At 42.7% G+C, this 23,638-nt stretch overlaps 1 protein-coding gene across 7 annotated transcripts in view; it reads right to left on the bottom strand.

The window, feature by feature from the left end:
• Positions 1–23,638, bottom strand: part of GXYLT2 (glucoside xylosyltransferase 2) — a 101,912-nt gene that overhangs the window by 33,793 nt on the left and 44,481 nt on the right. The window contains exon 1 of one of the 7 annotated variants that reach the window (XM_056528296.1): positions 6,117–6,246. The exons of the other annotated variants lie outside the window; for them this stretch is intronic. Coding sequence (XP_056384271.1) covers positions 6,117–6,244 — 128 coding nt within the window. The 5' untranslated portion in view covers positions 6,245–6,246. Of the gene's footprint in view, positions 1–6,116; positions 6,247–23,638 lie in introns of those variants that run through there. 7 annotated transcript variants of the gene reach the window in all.

Here is a 23,638-nt window from a genome sequence, read left to right as displayed (position 1 = left end):
CCTTTCCTAGGAATGTATCCACCTTTTCCAGCCCACCGGAGCACCTGAAGGCTGAACTAATTTACTCAGGAAAATACATCAACTGCCGAGCCGAGAAGTTCGGGACGAATCGAATTTACTGTAAGTTCGCTCATCTCTACTCACTACAACTTCCCCCAAATTGCTACTATAGTATCAAATATAATCAAATTCAAGTATGCATAAACTCACCCATATTGCCCAGTGGCCGCTTGTTCCGACGGACGTTTCGTCGGGAGGACTTTCTCAAGGAATGTGTTTTTAACTAGCTATTTGATACAAACTAGGTATTTGTATCAAACTAGCTATTTGATTAAAAAAAACTGAGCAACTGCTCAGTTTTTTTTTGTATCAAATAGCAAGTTGAGAGCTATCCTGAGTTATACAGTATTATATGACCCTAGGCAACGACGATATGTCTTAGACAATATGGGAATTTTATGTCATATGGGTATTGTGTGTATATTATTTTGCCAGTCCCAGGATAAATATTGGGTCACTTGGACAAAAATGTAACAGCCACTTTCTCAGACATTTTTGCACAAAGTTATGCATCCATATTTGCTATCAATAAGTGTTCTCAGAAATTAACATTTAAAACAATGCAGCTCCTTGCTTGTTCATTTGATGATTTGTCTGGTATTACAGCTCTGACCGATTCAACTGTCCCATTGAAAAAACTTGTCATATGTCATAGAGAGAAGTCAAAAGATTTCATTGGTCTGGGTCTGATAAGCTGAAAGAAGTGCACCCTTAAAAAGGTACTCCACTGGAAAACTGGGGCCAGAAAGTTAAACAGATTTGTAAATTACTTTTATTAAAAATTCTTTATCCTTCCAGTACATATTAGCAGCTGTATGCTACAGAGGAAATTCTTTGATTTTTGAATTTCTTTTGTGTCTTGTCCACAGTGCTCTCTGCTGACACCTCTGTGCGTATCAGGAACTGTCCAGTGTAGCATCGGTTTGCTATGAGGATTTTCTCCTGCTCTGGACAGTTCCTGATACGGGCATCAGGTGTCAGCAGAGAGCACTGTGGACAAGACAAAAAAGAAATTCAAAAAGAAAAGAATTTCCTCTGTAGCATACAGCTGCTAAAAAGTACTGGAAGGATAAAGATTTTTTTATAGAAGTAATTTACAAATCTGTTATTTTTTAATTACTTTTCTGTCTGACCACAGTGCTCTCTGCCGACACCTCTGTCCATGTCAGGAACTGTCAAGAGTAGGAGAAAATCCCCATAGTAAACCTATCTTGCTCCGGACAGTTCCTGACATGGACACAGGTGTCAGCAGAGAGCAATGTGGTCAGACAGAAAATAAATTAAAAAAGTAAAGAACTTCCTCTGGAGCATACAGCAGCTAATACAAGTAGCCATCATGCTGTAGCCCGAGGGTTAGCTGTAATTTGCACACCTAATACACATGAAGTCTGGTACCACCAAAGCTTTCATACAGCACCCATATAATATGCAGACATCATCCCTACAATCAGTCCGTAAGAAACAGAAAATATCGGCACTCACCAATTCAGCTTGCAAGTCTTCTTTATTGAAGCATACTTACAAATAGGGTACAGAAGAGAAGGGTAGTGGGGGGACAATGGATGGCGACCGAGCTCCTGTTTCGCACGCCAAGCGTGCGAAACAGGAGCTCGGTCGCCATCCACTGTCCCCCCACTACCCTTCTCTTCTGTACCCTATTTGTAAGTATGCTTCAATAAAGAAGACTTCCAAGCTGAATTGGTGAGTGCCGATATTTTCTGTTTCTTACGGACTGATTTTGAAAATTGTTTGCCATATCTGAGCACCACCTCCAGCAACACAGCTACACTAGCACCCATCTGCCGTCTTACACCCCAGGACACCACAAGCAGTGCCGCACCACCTCTACTGTGAACTATCATCCCTACAATGCCTAAAACGCCCCCCACACAGCACTACACCCCATGTTATCCCACTACATGCGCACACTGCACACTATATATTTTTTCTTGTGTCACAAACTTTCAACATAGTTGTTTTGATCTGCGAAGATCAACAATAGACGCACAACTTCCTCTTCAACTTGGCCCACGCTCACAAATACTCTATTGTTCTATCAGTCAACAGAGGGTTTGAGCTGCAAACAGGAAGAGGTCAACTTAAAAACAAAGCTGTGAGGAAGATCTCATTACCCCATCTTTGTCTTCAAGATAAACACCACACAGCTCATCCGACAGGTTATAATAGAACCGTCTCAGGGACCATATTACTAAGGAAGATCTACGATAACCCTGGTGGTAGAGAATTCGGAGTAAACATGGTGGAGACTGCTACATGGAGTGTCTTTCAATCCAGAAGACCTGTCTTTCCATGAATTACACAAACAACCCATTTATTAGAATGAAAGCTGTGTAGGAAGCTGTGTAATACTTTATTTTTCCTTTTTTCCTGTGGTGGCGTTGCAGGGAAATTAAAAGGGGTATTCCAGGAAAAAAACTTATATATATATCTCAACTGGCTCCAGAAAGTTAAACAGATTTGTAAATTACTTCTATTAAAAAATCTTAATCCTTTCAGTACTTATGAGCTTCTGAAGTTCTGTCTAAGTGCTCTCTGATGACGCGTGTCTCGGGAACCGCCCAGTTTAGAAGAGGTTTGTTATGGGGATTTGCTTCTAAACTGGGCGGTTCCTGAGACACGTGTCATCAGAGAGCACTTAGACAGAAAAGAACAACCTTAACTTCAGAAGCTCATAAGTACTGAAAGGATTAAGATTTTTTAATAGAAGTAATTTACAAATCTGTTTAACTTTCTGGAGCCAGTTGATATACATATAAAAAATGTTTTTTTCCTGGATAACCCCTTTAACCCCTTAAGGACTCAGCCCATTTTGGCCTTAAGGACTCAGACAATTTAATTTTTACGTTTTCATTTTTTCCTCCTCGCCTTCTAAAAATCATAACTCTTTTATATTTTCATCCACAGACTAGTATGAGGGCTTGTTTTTTGCGCGACCAGTTGTCCTTTGTAATGACATCACTCATTATATCATAAAATGTATGGCGCAACCAAAAAACACTATTTTTGTGGGGAAATTAAAACGAAAAACGCAATTTTGCTAATTTTGGAAGGTTTTGTTTTCACGCCGTACAATTTATGGTAAAAATGACGTGTGTTCTTTATTCTGAGGGTCAATACGATTAAAATGATACCCATTATTATATACTTTTATATTATTGTTGCGCTTAAAAAAAATCACAAACTTTTTAACCAAATTAGTACGTTTATAATCCCTTTATTTTGATGACCTATAACTTTTTTATTTTTCCGTATAAGCGGCGGTATGGGGGCTCATTTTTTGCGCCATGATCTGTACTTTTTTTGATACCACATTTGTATATAAAAAACTTTTAATACATTTTTTATAATTTTTTTTTTAATAAAATGAATTAAAAAAGTAGGAATTTTGGACTTTTTTAATTTTTTTCGTTCACGCCGTTCACCGTACGGGATCATTAACATTTTATTTTAATAGTTCGGACATTTACGCACGCGGCGATACCAAATATGTCTATAAAAAATGTTTTTTACGCTTTTTGGGGGTAAAATAGGAAAAAACTGACGTTTTACTTTTTTATTGGGGGAGGGGATTTTTCACTTTTTTTTTACTTTTACTTTTACATTTTTTTACATTTTTTTTTACACTTGAATAGTCCCCATAGGGGACTATTCATAGCAATACCATGATTGCTAATACTGATCTGTTCTATGTATAGGACATAGAACAGATCAGTATTATCGGTCATCTCCTGCTCTGGTCTGCTCGATCACAGACCAGAGCAGGAGACGCCGGGAGCCGCACGGAGGAAGGTGAGGGGACCTCCGTGCGGCGTTATGAATGATCGGATCCCCGCAGCAGCGCTGCGGGCGATCCGATCGTTCATTTTAATCGCGAACTGCCGCAGATGCCGGGATCTGTATTGATCCCGGCACCTGAGGGGTTAATGGCGGACGCCCGCGAGATCGCGGGCGTCGGCCATTGCCGGCGGGTCCCTGGCTGCGATCAGCAGCCGGGATCAGCCGCGCATGACACGGGCATCGCTCCGATGCCCGCGGTTATGCTTAGGACGTAAATGTACGTCCTGGTGCGTTAAGTACCACCTCACCAGGACGTACATTTACGTCCTGCGTCCTTAAGGGGTTAAACAATGTCCGATTGACAGCGGGCACACAGGCGGTGAATAAGATAACTGGTCTGGCAAACCTTGGGCCCTTGTTGTGTTGGGGAACGCCCCCTGGGCACTTGAGCCTCATTTAGACTTACTGTATATACTCGAGTATAAGCAGAGTTTTTCAGCACGGTTTTTCGTGCTGAAAATGCCCCCCTCGGCTTATACTCGAGTGAACTCTCCGCCTGTCAATTCCTTCTCAGTGGTCTTCAACCTGTGGACCTCCAGATGTTGCCAAACTACAACTCCCAGCATGCCATCGGCTGTCCAGGCATGCTGGGAGTTGTAGTTTTGAAACCTCCTGAGGTCCGCAGGTTGAAGACCACTGAGAAGGTCTGGATGATGACAGGGGTGTTGATGATGACATAGGGGGGATGATGTATTTCCCACCCTAGGCTTATAGTCGAGTCAATAACTTTTTCCTGTTTTTTTGGGGTGAAATTAGGGGCCTCGGCTTATATTTGAGTCGGCTTATACTCGAGTATATACAGTATACAAAAAAGTTTACAGTATATCTGGGCACTGGAAAGAGATATAAAGATAAAAAAAAAAAAAAAAAAAAAAGACATGCCTGGAATCCTGATGGGAAGCCTTATGTAGCCATGGGTTCAAAGAATGGTATATACTTTCTATCCAAAATGCCCAATCCTTCTTACACGTGATATCTGCCATTACGTCATTACAACCATCCAAACGCTTTCATACACATGATAACTACTGAAACTGACAGCTTGACTAACTAATGTACTGTAAAGGTGCCCGATTTGGAGCCTAATGGGACAGATGTACTGTATATCTCACTGACACCAGAAAAGATGCCAAGGGCAGATGTTCAGGGAAAAGAAGGATGAGGATGATATGAAATACTTCACATGGACAAGAGTGGCGCCGTTTCTGGAAAAAACAAATCTGTTTTCTAACTTCTCTTCCTCTACCCTTCTGCCACATAAGATACCAGAATTATATGAGGCACATGGAGGGGCAGAGAAGATTGTTAAGTGGGCACTCTCATTAAAACTAATTTTTGCTATTGCACTCCTTATGGTAAATAAAAAATATTTTTTATGTACTTTGTTTAAATAAAATTACGTTTCCTATGTTTTGTGTTAAAAAAAGCTGGCACTAGCACATTTCCCCCCCCAGCACATTTCCCCCCCATCTTTTGCACAGACTTGGGACTCCTGCTGGCCTTGCAGCAGTCCTAAAGCAGGAAATGCTGAGTTGGGTGTGCGCAGCCTTAGCCAATCATCGCTCATCTCACACTGCTCTGGGCTGTGTGTAGCAGAGTGAGGGAGGAAGTTCTCCCCTGTATGGCTTCTGATGAGGTCACACCTGCTGGTAACGCCCCTTCCCAGTCTGTGAATCTCACTGAGATGGAGCAAAAAATACAGAGCAATATCAAGGTAGAAAACTAAAACATAATAAAAATAAAGGCAGGGGTTGGTTTATCATGATGGGGGCAGAGAACTGGGAGGATTATAGCATTTAACAAGATCATGAGAGGTACTCTTTAAAGGTTTTGCATTGGGGTCCAGTAGATTCAAGTTACATCTCTACACCCCTCCATAGGGCATACAAAGTGCATTACTCAGCAGGGGGGAACGTTAAGCACATCAGAATACACTGGCCTATACAGTAGTGCGCTCAAGTTATTACTTTTGCAAAGTGTCATTTACATAAATATTAAAGTCTGAGAAAGAACAAGCAGGAACCATGAATAAAATGCCACAATGAAAGCTTTACAGCTGGATTTAAAAGAGTTACTACCATGCAATGATCACGCAACGCGCGTATCAATAAGACTGGAGAAGGCTTAGGTCTTAATTAAATTCTACTTTCAGAGGGGCATAAATATTGAATGAACTCATTATGTGAATTAGTATTTACCTTCCAGCTTTTAATGTAACACCGTGAATTATTAAAGGGAGCTGCTGCGTGTTAAAACCCATAATCTCAGCTGCTGGATTCATGATTTCCAGATCATATACTTCATCTTTAAGTATTTTGTCATTCATAACTAAAAGGGAAACCACAAGAAAAAAAAAAAAAAAAAACACAATAGCATTCGTATTAGGAAAAATATGGTGTTCCATGTCTGGAACTAATCTGCAGCGTTGCCAGGGAGTCTTCATTAAAGGGGTACTCCCACCCTAGACATCTTATCCCCTATACAAAGGATAGGGGATAAGATGTCTGATAGCGGGGGTCCCGCCGCTATGGACCCCCGCAATGTTGCATGCGGCACCCACCTGTTTCTTGTCCGGGAGCACTGGAGGGTCTCAGTCGCGACCACGGGAAAGGAAGTCCGTGACGTCAGGACTCTGCCCCCGTGTGATGTCACGCCCCGTCCCCTCAATGCAAGTCTATGGGAGGGGGCTTGACGGCCGTCACGCCCCCTCCCATAGACTTTCATTGAGGGGACGGGGCGTGACGTCATACGGGGGCAGAGTCCTGACGTCACAGACTTCCATTCCCGTGGTCGCCACAGAGACCCTCCAGCGCTTCCAGACAAGAAACAGGTGGGTGCCGCATACAACATTGCGGGGGTCCCCAGCGGCGGGACCCCAACGATCAGACATCTTATCCCCTATCCTTTGTATATATAAATAAATTATTATTATTATTTCACATGAAAGACACCAATCACCTATCCACAAGATAGACTTAGGTGAATAGTGTCTGACCATTGGAACTCCCACCAGTCACAAGAATGGTGGTCTAATTTTCCCCTGTTTAAAATAAGCAGCTGTCAAACATGTGTTCTGACGCAAAACTCTTTGGGCCGGGAGAAGTTGGCTGAATAAGACTCTATGCTATTTTAATCTGCCCAATAGAATTGAATGGAGCAGCAGCATGCATGTCACTTCCCTTAAAATCTCCATTAGTACCGCAATTTGCCATCATCACCCAGCCCACAGAGTTAAAAGGAGCAGTAGCATACATGTCTACAAACTGCTCCACTTAAATTGAAGGAAGCACAGCACCACTAAACTAACCACTTGGTCCTATCTTAGAAGGATAGCCTTATGCTTATCCCATGCATGTTTAAACTCCTCCACTGTATTTGCCGCGACCACTTCTGCAGGAAGGCTATTCCATGCATCCACCACTCTCTCAGTAAAGTAATACTTCCTCATATTACTGCCAAACCTTTGCCCCTCGAATCTAAAGCTATGTCCTCTTGTGGTAGTTTTTCTCCTTTTAAATATTATCTCCTCCTTTACCATGTTGATTACCTTTATGTATTTAAAATTCTCTATCATATCCCCTCTAGGGATTGACAGATTATCGGTTTGGCCAATATTATCGGCTGATATTCACGATTTTGGACGTTATCGGTATCAGCAATTACCTTGCCGATAATCCAATAATGCCCGGCCCCCCGCACCGCCCCCACCCCACCGCCGCTGCCCCATTGCCTCCCCCATCCCCGGTTTTATAATTACATGTTCCCGGGGTCCACGCTACTTCTGGCTCCTTCTGCGTCCTGCATTACGCACAGTGACAGCTCAGGACGGGAGCCAGAAGTAGCGCAGGCCCCGGACCCCGGGAACAGGGAATTATAAAACCAGCGATGGGTGAGGCAATGGGGCAGGGGCGGTGTGCGTGGGGGGGGGGTTCGGTGCAGTGGGGGGGGGGGGGGGGTTATAGCGGCGGTGGTTGGGAGGACCCCCGGACAGGCAGGGGGAGAGAAGCGGGTGGCGGCAGCGGTCTCTGGCCCAGCAAAAGCCGCTGCAGTTCATTGATTTAAAGCGCCCGCTTTAAATCAATGATATGCAGCGGCTTCTTCGGGGCCGGGGGGGGGGGGGGGGGGGTGGAGAAATAGCTGATAATTTATACCGGAATATCGGTATGAGTTATCGGCTATCGGCCTGAAAGGCCACAGATTATCGGTCCTAAAAAAAAAAAAAAAAAAAAAAAAAAAAAAAAAAAAAAAAAAATCGATATCGGTCTATCCCTAATCCCCTCTGTCTCTTCTTTCTTCTATACATGTTAAGGTCCTTTACCTTTCCTGGAAAGTTTTATCCTGCAATCCATGTACTTGCTTAGTATCTTCTCTGAACTCTCTCTAGAGTATCTATATCCTTTTGGAGATACAGCCTCATGTACTGCGCACAATACTCCAAGTAAGGCCTCACCAGTGTTCTGTACAGCGGCATGAGCACTTCTCTCTACTGCTTATGTGATGTCCCAGTACAGGACATGGTCCTATACTACCCTTAGGCCCAGTCAGGTTGAGATCCTCAGTGACCTGGGGGCTCTCCTGCAGGATCTCCCCCTGTTTCCAGAATGGTGTGTATTGCTTTAATGCCTAGACAGTCTCCTAATGTATAGGTAGTACAAAGGACCTGTGGGAGGTCTAAAGGACCTGTGTAAGTACGTCACATGTTATTTTATGCAGTCACATGATTTGTTGTCACATGTTCTCCCAGAGAGCACCAGCCTAACCTATGACCCGCAGCTTGACCAATGGGCTTTAGTCCAGTGCCCCACTTTATAAAGGGGTGGCAATTACAATTCACTCTCTTCTGCTGCAAGCAGCTCTTAGCTTTTGTACCATCAGTCTTTACGGAGACCAGCAACCACCAGAGATCTCAGTGCAAGTGATCAGCATCTGGAATACCCCAAAAGCTACAGTCATTCCAGTAAGTCTCAAGTCTATGTCTGCTGTCACTGAAAACTAGTCAAGTCCTGCATATAGTCAAGTTAAGTCCAATCTGAAGTCAAGTTAATTACAAGTATATTGGTCCAGCAAGCTGGGAGGTCATTCTGGGTCCTGGCCACCTCTCTGAGAAATCTGGCCTTAGCTGTGAAGATAATTCCACCTGTCTTATACTTAGTAAAGCCTCCATTTGACCATAACTGGTTGTGGACTCTCATTTCACTACTAGCAACTTGGATAGCGGAGAAGCCCAGCGTGTCGTGTCCTGGAAACCTAAAACATCTTGCCCCCGGGGTTAATACCATCTGATCCCACCACTCACACCGCTACACCGATGGTCCAGCCATACACCCATGGGTCACCACACTTATACCTCTCCCTATACATCCAATCATTCTGCTAGCGTTTCCTGCTGCTCTATTACATTGTCTTCCTACCTTTAAGTCTTCTGAAATAATTTCTCCTAAATTCCTTTCCTTAGATACTGAGGTCAGGACTGCCCAATGGTTTTTACGCCCCAGGTGCATTATATTGCATTTATACCGCATTAAATTTCAGTTACCAGAGTTCTGACCATTCTTCTAGTTTGCCTAAATCCTTTTCCATTTGGCATATCCCTCCAGGAACATCAACCCTGTTACATATGTTTATGTCATCAGCAAAAAGACATACCTTACCACTGAGACCTTTTGCAATATCAATTATGAAGATATTAAACAAAATTGCTCCCAGTACAGATCCCTGAGGTCCCCACTGGTATCAAGACCTTGCTCTGAATATTCTCTATTTACTACAACCCTCTGTTGTCTGTCACTCAGCCACTGTCTAATCCACTCAACAATATTGGAGTCAAAGCTCAATGACTGTAGTTTATTGATAAGTCTTCTATGTGGGACAGTATCAAAAGCTTTACTAAAATCTAGATATGCGATGTCTACTGCCCCTCCGCCATCTATTATTTTAGTCACCCAATCAAAAAAAATCAATAAGATTTGTTTGACATGATCTCCCTGAAGTAACCCCATGTTGTTTTTCATCTTGCAATCCATGGGATTTTAGATGTTCCACAATCATATCCTTTAGTCGGGTTTCCATTAATTTCCCCACTATTGATGTCAGACTTATTGGCTTATAGTTGCGTGATTCCTCCCTACTACCTTTCGTGTTAATGGGCACGACATTTGCTAATTTCCAATCTTCTGGGAAGACCCCTGTTACCAGTGATTGGTTAAATAAATCTGTTAACGTTTTTTTGCTAGCTCTTTTAATAATTTTTGGTGTATCCCATCAGGACCCTATGACTTATTTGTCTTATGTTTAGACAGCAAACGTAGAACCTCTTCCTCTGTAAAGACACATGCATCAAACGATTCATTAGTCTTTCTCCCTAATTGAGGTCCTTTTTCTTCTGTAAAAACTCAGAAGTATTCATTAAGGCAGTCGGCTAACCCTTTATTCTCTTCTACATACCTTCCTTCCTTTGTTTTTAATTTAGTTATTCCTTGTTTTAATTTCCTTTTTTCATTTATATATCTGAAGAATGTCTTATCCCCTTTTTTCACAGACTGAACTAGTTTTTCTTTTGCCTGCGCTTTAGAAGTTCTTATAACTTATATATATTAGTGGTATGCGCTGCTGGAGAGGGTGTGTTGTTAATACAGAGAGATACTTTTCTCTCTCTGTATTAACAACACACCCTCTCCAGCAGCGAATACCACTAATATATATATTTTGTATCTCCACTTATTATACAACATACGGGGACGTGTGCTGATTTGGTTTTGCTGCAGTTAGAGATATATACTCCATTCAATCCATTCCAGCGCTGGTGATATCCAGATATAATTTAGTTCTTATAACTTGCTTGGCCTCTTTCTGCCTAGTCTTGTAGATTTTGTTATCTTCATTGCTCTGGGTTGTTTTATAATTACTAAATGCTAGTTTTTTGTTTTTTTATGATTTTGGCCACTTCTGCTGAGTACCACAGTGGTCTCTTCTTTTTTCTGCTTTTACTGACAAGTCTAATGCAACTTTCTGTTGCCTTCAATAATACATCTTTTAAGTTGTCCCATTTCTCCCATGTAATTTATTCCAGTATGATAGGGACTCCTTTATGACTAATCTCATTTTTGAAAAGTCTGTTTTTCTAAAAATCTAAAACTTTTGTTTTTGTGTGGTGTGACTCCTTCACTGTTCTTATATTAAACCACACTGATTGGTGATCACTAGATCCCAAGCTTTCGCCTACAACAACATCATATACCAAATCCCCATTTGTGAATACCAAATCCAAAATGGCCTCCCTCTGGGTTGGCTCCTCAGCCACTTGTTGTAGTGATAAACCCAGTAGGGAATTTAGTATATCTGTACTCCTGACAGAACTAGCTATTTTGGTTTTCCAGTTTATATCCGGAAGATTGAAGTCTCCCATAATGATAACGTCTCCTTTCATTGTCATTTTAGATATTTACTCAACTAGTAGATCAGGTGGTCTATATATCACACCTAGAGGAGTTACTGCATGATTAACAAACTGCAACGTAACCCAAACTGACTCTATGGTTGCCTCCCTAACTTGTATTAGGTTAGATTTTATGCTTTCACATATAGGGCCACTCCTCCTCCTCTCTTGCCTTCTCTGTCTCTTCTGTATAAAGAGTACCTTGGTATGGATATGTTACAGTCATTACTTTCATTAAACCATGTCTCAGTAACAGCCACTAAATCTACATTCTCAGATGCCATTATTGACCCAAGTTCATTGATTTTATTACCTAAACTGTGAGCATTTGTAGACAGGATTCTGAGCTTGTCATTTCTTAACCTCTATGCTACTGACATGTTCTGGCATTGTTTCGGGGGGCAATTGGACTCATTGATTTTAACTCTTTTGCCCCCCCCCCCTTCCTAGTTTAAACACTCCTTAGTAAATTCTTGGAATTGTTCACTGAGTACATTCGTTCCTTTGAGGGAAAGATGCAAACCATCTTTTTAGTACAGTTCCTTTCTATTCCATGTAGAGCTTTCATAAGACACAATCAAATACTTGCTCTTGACACCATTTACCAAGCCATAAGTTGAACTCCTTAATGTGAGTCTGCCTATCATTCTGAACGTTATGCACAGGCAGAACTTCAGAAAATTAAACAGTGGATGCAAAATCCTGTACATCATTACCAAGTGTGATAAAAGAGTCCTTTACTTCTGAAACTTCATTGCAAGCCAGGTCATTTGTCCCTAGATGGATATGAACATCCACCTCTCCTTCCTGCTTTGCTTGCATAACAATATTAAGAATACATCTTCTATCTCTTCTAGCAGTAGCACCCGGGAGACATCTCACAAAACCATTTTCCTTAAGCTCCACATTTCTTATGATTGAATCACCCAGCAACAGCTGCTTCCTTTCAGACTTCACTTTATCTTTTTTGTTCTTGGCTGTAGTCTTGCATACATTAGACATAGGAGTCGATGGCTCCTCACCCTCTGTGCTTGAGCCAATATCCATGTTGCCTTTACATTCTGAGAGTGCTGCAAATGAATTATGGAGAACCACAGACTGGGACGTGCCTTCTAATCACAACTCTAAGTCTTCCAGAACCTACAGTAACCCATCAGCCATTTCTAGGGGTCCTCTGTGGCAGTGGCATTGCAGCAGTCCCAGCCTGAGTACATCTCAGATTTCAAAAATGCAATTCCCTGCTGCAGTAAGGAGAACTGTCTACTGATCTGACAGCATCCAAACCTACAAAGAGTGGAACATGAAATAAATGCACAACAATTCATGCACTGATCCAAGTGTGCCATTTTAAAAAGAACAATTTAAAACAAACAAATCTTCCCTTTTTTAGATTGCACCCACCTCCAGCCAACCTACTATCTCATGTAATATCTTTCCAATGTACTTAGTTGGCATGTGTTTACTTTTTAAAGACATTAGAGGGTTTCAAAGTTTAGCAGCAACTTTTCAACTTATCACAAAATTTTCAAAATCAGAATTTTTCAGGGATAGTTTTGAAGTGAATTTGAGGGTCTTTATGTTAGAAATACCCCATAATGTACCCCATTATGAAAACTGCACCCCTTATAGTATTCAAAAATGACATTCAGAAAGTTTGTTAACCCTTTAGGTGTTTCATAAGAATAGCAGCAAAGTGGAGGAGAAAATACAAAATCTTAATTTATTTTACACTAACATGTTCTTGTAGACCAATTTTTTCTTCATTTTTACAAGGGGTAAAAGGAGAAAAAGCCCACCCAAATTTGTAACCCAATTTCTCTCGAGTAAGGAAATATCCCATATGTGGATGTATAGTGCTCTGCTGGCGCACTACAGGGCTCAGAAGGGAAGGAGCAACAAAGGGATTTTTGAGAGCGAATTTTGCTGAAATGTTTTTTGGGGTGCATGTCGCATTTAGGAAGCCAAAACAGCAAAAAGAAACTTCTGGCTTTGGCTCAAAAACTGCAGTGGCAGTTTTCCAAAAAACGCCAGAAAAAAACCTGCATGGAAACCTGGCCTTAGTCAGTTTTTTTTCAATTCTGGCACATATTCTGGCGCAGACAGAATTTCTGGCACATGACCTGACAAAACATGTCAGGTTAACAATAGTAAATCAGGGTCATTAAATGTTACACATATAGATATAGAAATTATACTTGTGTTATCATAGCCACTTTCTTTAGTCTAGGGCCTAGGATTCATGTTAAAAACATGGCATTGCCAAAGCTCACAACTTCATAGGGAAATCTGCAAGCATGACTTTGAAATTGCAGGTAACTGCAGAGCCCTAGCCTTATGAGCTGGTGCAATCCAATAATAAAAGCATCAGGTCCCCGACATTACTGTGCAAAAATTTTTCAGTATATGGGCTGATGTATATTGAAACATATAATATACCCATAGCACAGGAGGTACTGGTTACATTAGAACAGGGGTCTCAAACTCAAATTATCCGGGAGCCACTGGAGGTAGCCGTTGGGTGAGGCTGGGCCGCATGCGTCCCTTACATATAATGCCCCCACCATGCGCCCCTCACATACAATGACCCCATCATGCGCCCCTCATCATCCACCAGCAACCCCCCATTCCCCCTACCCCCGTGTGGTAATAGCATGAGCTGGCGGATGATGGGGTGCTACTTCTGGTGGTTCCCCACATTAGGTAGGCAGCAGGTTCCCCACATTAGGTAGTAGGAGGTTCCCCACATTAGGTAGGTAGCAGCAGTTTCCCCACATTAGATAGAAGCAGGTTCCCCACATTGGATAGTAGCAGGTTCCCCACACTAGGTAGAAGCAGATTCCCCACATTAGGTAGTAGCAGGTTCCCCACATTAGGTAGAAGCAGGTTCCCCACACTAGGTAGAAGCAGGTTCCCCACATTAGGTAGTAGCAGGTTCCCCACATTAGGTAGTAGCAGGTTCCCCACATTAGGTAGTAGCAGGTTCCCCACATTAGGTAGTAGCAGGTTCCCCACACTAGGTAGAAGCAGGTTCCCCATATTGGGTAGTAGAAGGTTCCCCACACTAGGTAGTAGCAGGTTCCCCACACTAGGTAGTAGCAGGTTCCCCACACTAGGTAGTAGCAGGTTCCCCACATTAGGTAGAAGCAGGTTCCCCACATTAGGTAGTAGGAGGTTCCCCACATTAGGTAGGTAGCAGCAGTTTCCCCACATTAGATTGAAGCAGGTTCCCCACATTGGATAGTAGCAGGTTCCCCACACTAGGTAGAAGCAGATTCCCCACATTAGGTAGAAGCAGGTTCCCCACATTAGGTAGTAGCAGGTTCCCCACATTAGGTAGAAGCAGGTTCCCCACATTAGGTAGAAGCAGGTTCCCCACACTAGGTAAAAGCAGGTTCCCCACACTAGGTAAAAGCAGGGTCCCCACACTAGGTAGAAGCAGGGTCCCCACACTAGGTAGAAGCAGGGTCCCCACACTAGGTAGCAGCAGGTTCCCCACACTAGGTAGCAGCAGGTTCCCCACACTAGGTAGCAGCAGGTTCCCCACACTAGGTAGCAGCAGGTTCCCCACACTAGGTAGCAGCAGGTTCCCCACACTAGGTAGCAGCAGGTTCCCCACACTAGGTAGCAGCAGGTTCCCCACACTAGGTAGCAGCAGGTTCCCCACACTAGGTAGCAGCAGGTTCCCCACACTAGGTAGAAGCAGGTTCCCCACACTAGGTAGAAGCAGGTTCCCCACACTAGGTAGAAGCAGGTTCCCCACACTAGGTAGAAGCAGGTTCCCACACTAGGTAGCAGCAGGTTCCCCACACTAGGTTGCAGCAGGTTCCCCACACTAGGTAGCAGCAGGTTCCCCACACTAGGTAGCAGCAGGTTCCCCACACTAGGTAGCAGCAGGTTCCCCACACTAGGTAGTAGCAGGTTCCCCACACTAGGTAGAAGCAGGTTCCCCACACTAGGTAGAAGCAGGTTCCCCACACTAGGTAGAAGCAGGTTCCCCACACTAGGTAGAAGCAGGTTCCCCACACTAGGTAGAAGCAGGTTCCCCACACTAGGTAGTAGCAGGTTCCCCACATTAGGTAGTAGCAGGTTCCCTACATTAGGTAGCATTGTCGTCCCCCTCCCCCACTCTCTCACACACACACACACACACACACACAGACAGACAGACAGGCAAACACAAATAAACACACACACAGACAGACACCCACAGACACCCACACATGCACACACAGACACCCACACAGACACCCACACAGACACCCACACAGACACCCACACAGACACCCACACAGACACCCACACAGACACCCACACAGACACCCACACAGACACCCACACAGACACCCACACAGACACCCACACAGACACCCACAAACACACACACAAACACACACACAGACACCCACACAGACACGCTTACCTGTCCTGCACTGCGCTTCTCTCCGGCGGTGACGAGTGACGTCACTGACGTCCTCCTGTGCGGGTCTGCGGAGGGACGCCACATGTGCGACGTCCCTCATCAGACTTGGGCCGGCCAACCAGAGAACAGGAGGAGGAGGGTGGGGTAAGTGAAGCCTTCCAGCATTTAGCGCTGCTTGCCTGAAGCAGGGCTAAATGCCTGAAGAAACTACCTGCCCGACACCCGTAACTGCATTTCCCGGACGTCGGGCAATACAAATCACACATCCCTGGTGCGGGCCACAACTTTCGTTCCGCGGGCCGGGAGTTTGAGACCCCTGCTATAGAACATTCAAGGCAGAATCCGCTATCCTGCTCGATCAGAGCACTGCTGGTTATGAAAGATGGCAAGGAGGCTCTATACAATATGCAATGTAAGGAGACAACCACTCAAGGGTGATGCAAAGCGACTGAAAACTTAGCAGTAAATTCCTTGTCAAACATCGGTCTGTAGTCTAGACACCATCTGCAGACTACATGCTGGTTTATAGAGCAAAAAACACACCACGTGTTAAAGGGGTACTCCCATGGAAAACTTTTTTTTTAATAATCAACTGGTGCCAGAAAGTTAAACAGATTTGTAAATTACTTCTATTAAAAAATCTTAATCCTTCCAGTACATTTTAGGAGCTGTATACTACAGACGAAATTTTTTTATTTTTGGATTTCTCTTCTGTCACGACCACAGTGCTCTCTGCTGACCTCTGCTGTCCATTTTAGGAACTGTCCAGAGTAGCATATGTTTGCTATGGGGATTTTTGTCCTGCTCTGGACAGTTCCTAAAATGGACAGCAGAGGTCAGCAGAGAGTACTGTGGTCATGACATAAGAGAAATCCAAAAAGAAAAACCATTTCCTCTGTAGTACACAGTCCCTAAAAAGTACTGGAAGATTTTTTAATAGAAGTAATTTACAAATCTGTTTAACTTTCTGGCACCAGATGATCTAAAAAAAAAAAAAAGTTTCCATGGGAGTACCCCTTTAAATATATAAGTCTCATTATATCCTGTGCAAAAAGCAAAAGAAAAATGGGGTCCTTATGGAAACCTTCCTAGGATGTACTCTCTCTAAACAGTCAGAAACAAAAAGGGAAGTAATGCCCAGGAACAAGAACAATTGTAATAGGGTTGCAACCTGCCTCAAGAACAGACCTATGGCCATGTCCACATGGCGGTATTTCCGAGTGGAATTCTGCAAAAATATTCCGTTTGGAAATTCTGTTGCAGAAGTGTTCCATTGACTTCATGGTGGAATTTCCATGGCTGATGTTTCTGCCTTGGAAATCCTAATTTTGGTATCTGAAGAAACAATGAACTTGTTCATTGTCTCTGTGGATTCCGCTTAGAAATGCATTGCCGTCTATAGAGACAAGGCGGGCATTCCGCACATTTTTCGCAGTGTGAACATCCGTTGACCCATTCACACTGTGTAATTCACCTGCCACATACCCCTATAGAAATACCTCTACTTGCCCTGAATACCGCAATATACTCTAATGAATGCAATGCTATCGATTTTTTCTGACCAGTCTTCTTAGTCTGAGGTAAATAAAAGGTTACTATAATCTCCAACGGGATCACTGACACAAAAAGGTATAAGAAAGCCCTATGTAAACAGTCAATACTTTATTTCATACCTTCAGGTCTGAGAACTTCAAGATGTACCTTTGGGCATAGGTGTCAACTTTTCTATGTTTTGGATTTTAGGTAAACGTCCCTTTAAGGCTCCCAAAAGCATGAAAGCATATAACATAAAAGCACATTCCGCTGACAGATTAGCCATCTAGGAAGCTGGCCTGCAGAGGCTTTTGTGTGCATGTAACAGCTATTTCTTGTTAATACAAAAAGTCCCACTGCATTTACATGACAATAGAAGAACAATCTGAAACTCTTATGTTCTTCTCAGATCTTTCAGATTAGAAAGGATTAAATGAATGGTTTTAAAACCTTCCCACTGCAGAGCAGACTCTTATGCCTCACATTTATAATCCAGTATAATTTACCTCTCTGCAAAAACGTAAAGATCTGACACTGTGGCACAATACCACCTAACAGGGCCATTACAAAGAACTTTCTGAAGGGTCTGTAAAAGAAATAATAGTGAATAATCCCCTGACTATAAATGAGGTATTAACTATAATGGTTATATCAGTATTGGTTAGTAGACTATTCCAGTTTACTGGCCCACCGATGTCTGTTGACTAGTAGATTGAGATATTCAATGCCCATTCCCCTTTAAAACATTTCATCACATTTTGTTACAGCACCTAGGGGTGGCCTAAGTGGGAGCTTAGGATACTCCAACTGCTGTAACTTAAAAGGGGATGGAAAAGTTTTTTTTTCTTTTTTTTTTCAAATCAACTGATGCCAGGAAGTTAAACAGATTTATAATTTTCTTCTATTTAAAAAAAATCTTAATCCTTCCAGTACTTTTCAGCTGCTGTATACTATAGAGGAAGTTCTTTTCTTTTTGAATTTCTTTTCTATCTGACCACAGTGCTCTCTGCTGACACCTCTGTTCATGTCAAGACCTGTCCACTGGAGCAGGAGAAGTTTGCTATGGGGATTTGCTCCTACTCTGGACAGTCCCCGACACAGAGGTGTCAGCAGAAAGCACTGTGATCATACAGAAAAGAAGAACTCAACTTCCTTTGGAGTATACAGCTGCTGATAAGTACTGGAAGGATTAAGATTTTTAAATAAAAGTAATTTACAAGTCTGTTTAACTTTCTGGCACCAGTGGATATGAAAAAAGTTGTTTTTCACAGGATTTGTAAACAGATTTGTAAATTACTTCTATTAAAAAATCTTAATCCTTTCAGTACTTATGAGCTGCTGAAGTTGAGTTGTTCTTTTCTAAGTGCTCTCTAATGACACATGTCTCGGGTACTGCCCAATTTAGAAGCAAACCTCTTCTACTCTGTGCAGTTCCCGAGATATCTCAATCTACTGGTCAACAGACCGCTGGGTCCCCCTATGATCACCTGCCTGCGCCCTGGCTCTCCCCATACACTGAGCAGCCACCACTCTGTGCACAGAGCAGTGTCAACAACTACACGAAGCATCTCTATGGGCAAGCCGGAGATACAGAGCTCTATCCCTATAGAGATACATGGAGGGGGCATGTCGACTACCGCTTCGCATGGTTGTCGACACAGATCCTTGTACAGGGAGAGCAGGGGCGCTGGACAGGAGAATGCAGGGGGATTCCCAGTGGTCAGACCACATGCGTTCAGACACTTATCCCCCTAGGAAATAAGTACTTAAGTACTGAAGTTCCCCTTTAAATGGACACTGTCACATACAAAAACTTTTTATAGGTTGTACATCTTGGAAAAGCATTAACCTTTCTAATATACTTTATAAGAAAATTAAATTTCCTTTTTATAGAAATCATGACTTTGTCCAAGCTGAAGCACAGGCATGGACAAAGTCCAGTAAGTGAGGGTGGGCTAGCACTCCTCTGTGCTCTCTCCGGTCTGATAGGACAGGAGAGAGCCCAGAGGAGCGCTATCAGACAGGAGAGAGCCCAGAGGAGCGCTATCAGACAGGAGAGAGCCCAGAGGAGCGCTATCAGACAGGAGAGAGCACAGAGGAGTACTATCAGACAAGAGAGAGCACAGAGGAGCGCTATCAGACAGGAGAGAGCCCAGAGGAGCGCTATCAGACAGGAGAGAGCCCAGAGGAGCGCTATCAGACAGGAGAGAGCACAGAGGAGCGCTATCAGACAGGAGAGAGCCCAGAGGAGCCCTATCAGACTGGAGAGAGCAGAGAGGAGTACTATCAGACAGGAGAGAGCCCAGAGGAGCCCTATCAGACTGGAGAGAGCACAGAGGAGTCCTATCAGACAGGAGAGAGCACAGAGGAGCGCTATCAGACTGGAGAGAGCACAGAGGAGCGCTATCAGACTGGAGAGAGCACAGAGGAGTACTATCAGACAGGAGAGAGCACAGAGGAGTCCTATAAGACAGGAGAGAGACAGGTGCAATGATTTCTATAAAGAAAGAAATACAATTTTCTTATGAAGTATATTCGAAAGTTTAATGTTTTGCAAAGATGTACAACATATACAGTGTTTTTGAATAAGACAGTGCCCATTTAACTAATATGTCCCCATCCTATGTTATTGGGTCATCTGAGGCTGTCACTGTAAGGGGGTCATACATGACTGTTATTGCTAGGGGGGGGGAATTTGAAGCTGGTTTTGTCTACTATCTTAGCTTTTTTTTTTGTGTCTGAGGTTTCAGAAACAGCCTGCGGACAAGAGTGATGATATTTCTGGAATAAGAGCAGACTCCTATTAATAATCTCTCCCTTAAACATGCACATTAAAGTGGCATCTGGGTCCTGATCATAAGGGAGCAGCTGTCAATTCTACAAGATTGTTGAACTCCTTCCTAAGTATGGGATCAGGTTGCACTGAGAAAACAGAAGACCGCTCCAAGATCCACCGACTGCTGTTTTGTTTGACTGGTTCACAGGTTTCCTGTCAATGCATTTGTGTCTCGTTCTTTTGCTCTAGTGTGGCTGTTCCAAAGCTGGCACTTTGTAAAAGGAACCTGTGGTCAGTATGACAAATATTAGATTATTCTATCATTTATGGCCTAAGATGTCCAGATTCCAAAGCAATTTGAAAAAAATAAAAAATCTCGGGAACAAAGGTAGATGTAGCCATAAAGTCCAGCAAAAAAACAAGCTCCACTGATATATAGTGGTCCCTCAAGTTACAATACTAATTGATTCTGGGACGACCATTGTATGTTGAAACCATTGTATGTTGAGACCAGAACTCTATGGAAACCTGGTAATTGGTTCTAAAGGCACCAAAATGTCATCCAAAAATAGGAAAAAGTGAGAATTAAAGAAAAATAAGTAGATGACTAATATAGATAAAGCAAATCCTTACATATAAAAGTAGAAAAGATCTGCTGGGAGCTGTAAATCACTCTGTGTCAGTGTTTCCCAAGCAGGGAGCCTCCAGCTGTTGCAAAACTACAACTCCCAGCATGCCCGGACAGCCAAAGGCTGTCCGGGCATGCTGGGAGTTGTAGTTTTGCAAAAGCTGGGGGCACCCTGCTTGGGAAACTCTAGTCTATGTAGAGGACAGGAGCTTCTACGGGCTCCTATACAGTACACACAATGTCCTAAAAAAGTCGCCCTCACCTGGTGTCCAAAGGAGCAGGTAACCCTGGTACAGGTAAAGTGTACAGAACATGTAATACCTCCCTGTACAGTAGGGGGTGCTACCAGACACCAGTCAGTACATACGCTTCAGTAATACAGGGGTTTTACCAGCGAATGCCCATTCTGATTGGTCGGTTCTTCCAGCCATTGACATGTTTCAAAGATCTGGACTGTCCGTACATTGTATGTTGAGTCTGGTTTCAACTTACAATGGTCCAGAAAAGACCATTGTATGTTGAGGCCATTGTAAGTTGAGGGATCACTGTAGTTATAGTTTTCTGAATGCAGCAATGCATAAGTGAAAAAAAAAAAAACCTGCAGTCTTTAAAAGGTTTTTACCCACAAACATTAGTTTTGCTCTATCTTTGGGATAGGTGATAACTAATTGTAGGGGTTCTGACTGCTGAGACTCCCTGTGATCTCCAGAATAGGGAACCAAGTCTTCCCTGAAAACTGAGTGGCGCGTGCACACCACTGCTCTATTCATTCTCTATGGGAGACGCTGAAAATAGCCAACATGTACTCAGAGATAAGTGGTGTTCCTTGGGAAACTGTCTCGCTGCAGGAGATAGACTCCATAGACAGACTATAGAATTTGTCTCCTGCAGCGAGACCGGCAGAGAAGCGCTCATGTCGTTCTAAAGATTGGTGGGGTCTGAACACCCAGATTCCAACTTTTGATGGCTCTCTAACATGTCAAAATTTTTTTTTTACAGTGTACCTGTCATAGTTACAAAGTTAGTATGGTTGAAAAAAGACATACGTCCATCAAGTCCAACCAGGGAATTGAAGGGAAGGGTGTAAGGGTATAAGGAGAAGGGATGTAGTTTTATAATTCTGCATAAGCATTAATGTTATTTTGTTACAGGAATGTATCTAACCCTGTTTTAAAGCTGTTAATTGTTCCTGCTGTGACCAGTTCCTGAGGTAGACCGTTCCATAAATTCACAGTCCTCACGGTAAAGAAGGCGTGTCGCCCCTTTAGACTAAACCTTTTCTTCTCCAGAGTATGGGCCATTAATATACTTATATACGTTTATCATATCCCCCTTAAACGTCTCTTCTCAAGACTAAACAATTGTAACTCCTTTAATCGCTCCTCATAGCTAAGATGTTCCATGCCCCATATTAGTTTAGTCGCGCGTCTCTGCACCCTTTCCAACTCCGCAGTGTCCCTTTTATGGACAGGTGCCCAAAACTGAACAGCATATTCCAGGTGAGGCCGTACCAATGCTTTATAAAGGGGGAGTATTATGTCCCTGTCCCTTGAGTCCATGCCTCTTTTTATACATGACAATATCCTGAAAAAACTATTTTAAATAATGCAGATAATACCATTATATGTATATTTGTAATATATATATATATTGGTTACAAAATGTATATATTTTAGGCAGAAAAAATGCCGTCTTGTCCCTGTAGGAACAAGACAAAATATAGTGTGGGTGGACAAGCAGGACTCTGTCCACTAAGGCTCTGTGACATGACCTCGGCTCACACAGCAGGATGATTGACAAGCCAGGAGGCTGCACAGAGCCTTACTTCCCTCACTTCCTGTATTTGGACTCCTCACAGAGACACACAGGCAGTAGCTACAGGGACAGCATTTTTTCACCCAAAAATATACAATCTTTTAACCAATGTATATCACAAATATACATATAATGGTATTCTCTTCATTTTATAAAAATGTTTTTGCTAACGATAGGTACACGTGAAGTTTTTCTTATTAGAATTTTTTTAATTTTATTTCAGGAGGATTGGAAAACTAGCTGTGTATATGAGGACCACCTAACTCTTGCTTGAAGGCTGAAAAAGAAATATTGAGCAAATCTTCTATCCTTTGTTCCTGTTGGAGGAAAGCATCTCCCCATTGAAAAATATACAAAATTAGTTAAACCACACTGGCTTTGAAAAAAAAAAATAAAAAAAATTTAAAGAAGGGGGTGTCTATGAGAACACCTTTTCAAATCATCATAAAAAGCCATGCATCCCCTTTATTCATCAGCCTCTCTCAAAGCTTCACAGCCACCAACCGCACAGCTACATGTAAATGGGGGTCACAAAATTACTTTTACCTGCAGAGTAAAAAGTTTTGCCAAAAGAAGAGAGAAAAAACCCTGCCATCCACTACAATAGTGAGCTGTGTCTTTTATTCTGAGCATTACCAGGAGGGAATACGAAAATCAAAAAGCACATTTGTATCCATTTTCCCTGTGGCAGATCAATCAATTACGCCTTTATAAAGAGCCGCTTGCCTCACATCTGCTTAGACAAGCTGTTTATCAGGTGTCATTCTCTGAAGAGACGCAACGCTGCAAAATCATTGATTCCAGCCCGGATAAAAAGGGTCGCTGTTGATTTTTATTTTATGGATTAGACAACTAGGAGACAATTATCTTCAAAGTTTATAAATGATAGCTGCCATAGATGCTGAGCAGAAGAAGAACCTCATGACACACAATCGTGTGATGTTCTGCGGTAGATTGAGTGGTCTTGTAGCGCTCCTGTCAATTATGGACTGGTACTAAATGGTTCTTCAGTTTGTAAACTCCAAAAAAAAGGGAAAAAAGCATTATGGGATAGGAAGAAGTTCTCTGAAGGCTATATTGTGGGTGACTAGCTTCGTAGAACCAAAAGCAGCA

The sequence above is a fragment of the Hyla sarda genome, chromosome 6 (assembly GCF_029499605.1).
Source record: "Hyla sarda isolate aHylSar1 chromosome 6, aHylSar1.hap1, whole genome shotgun sequence".
NCBI classification, from domain to species: Eukaryota; Metazoa; Chordata; class Amphibia; order Anura; family Hylidae; genus Hyla; species Hyla sarda.
Note: the sequence above shows the minus strand (reverse complement) of the source record. Positions and strands in the feature narration are given on the sequence as shown.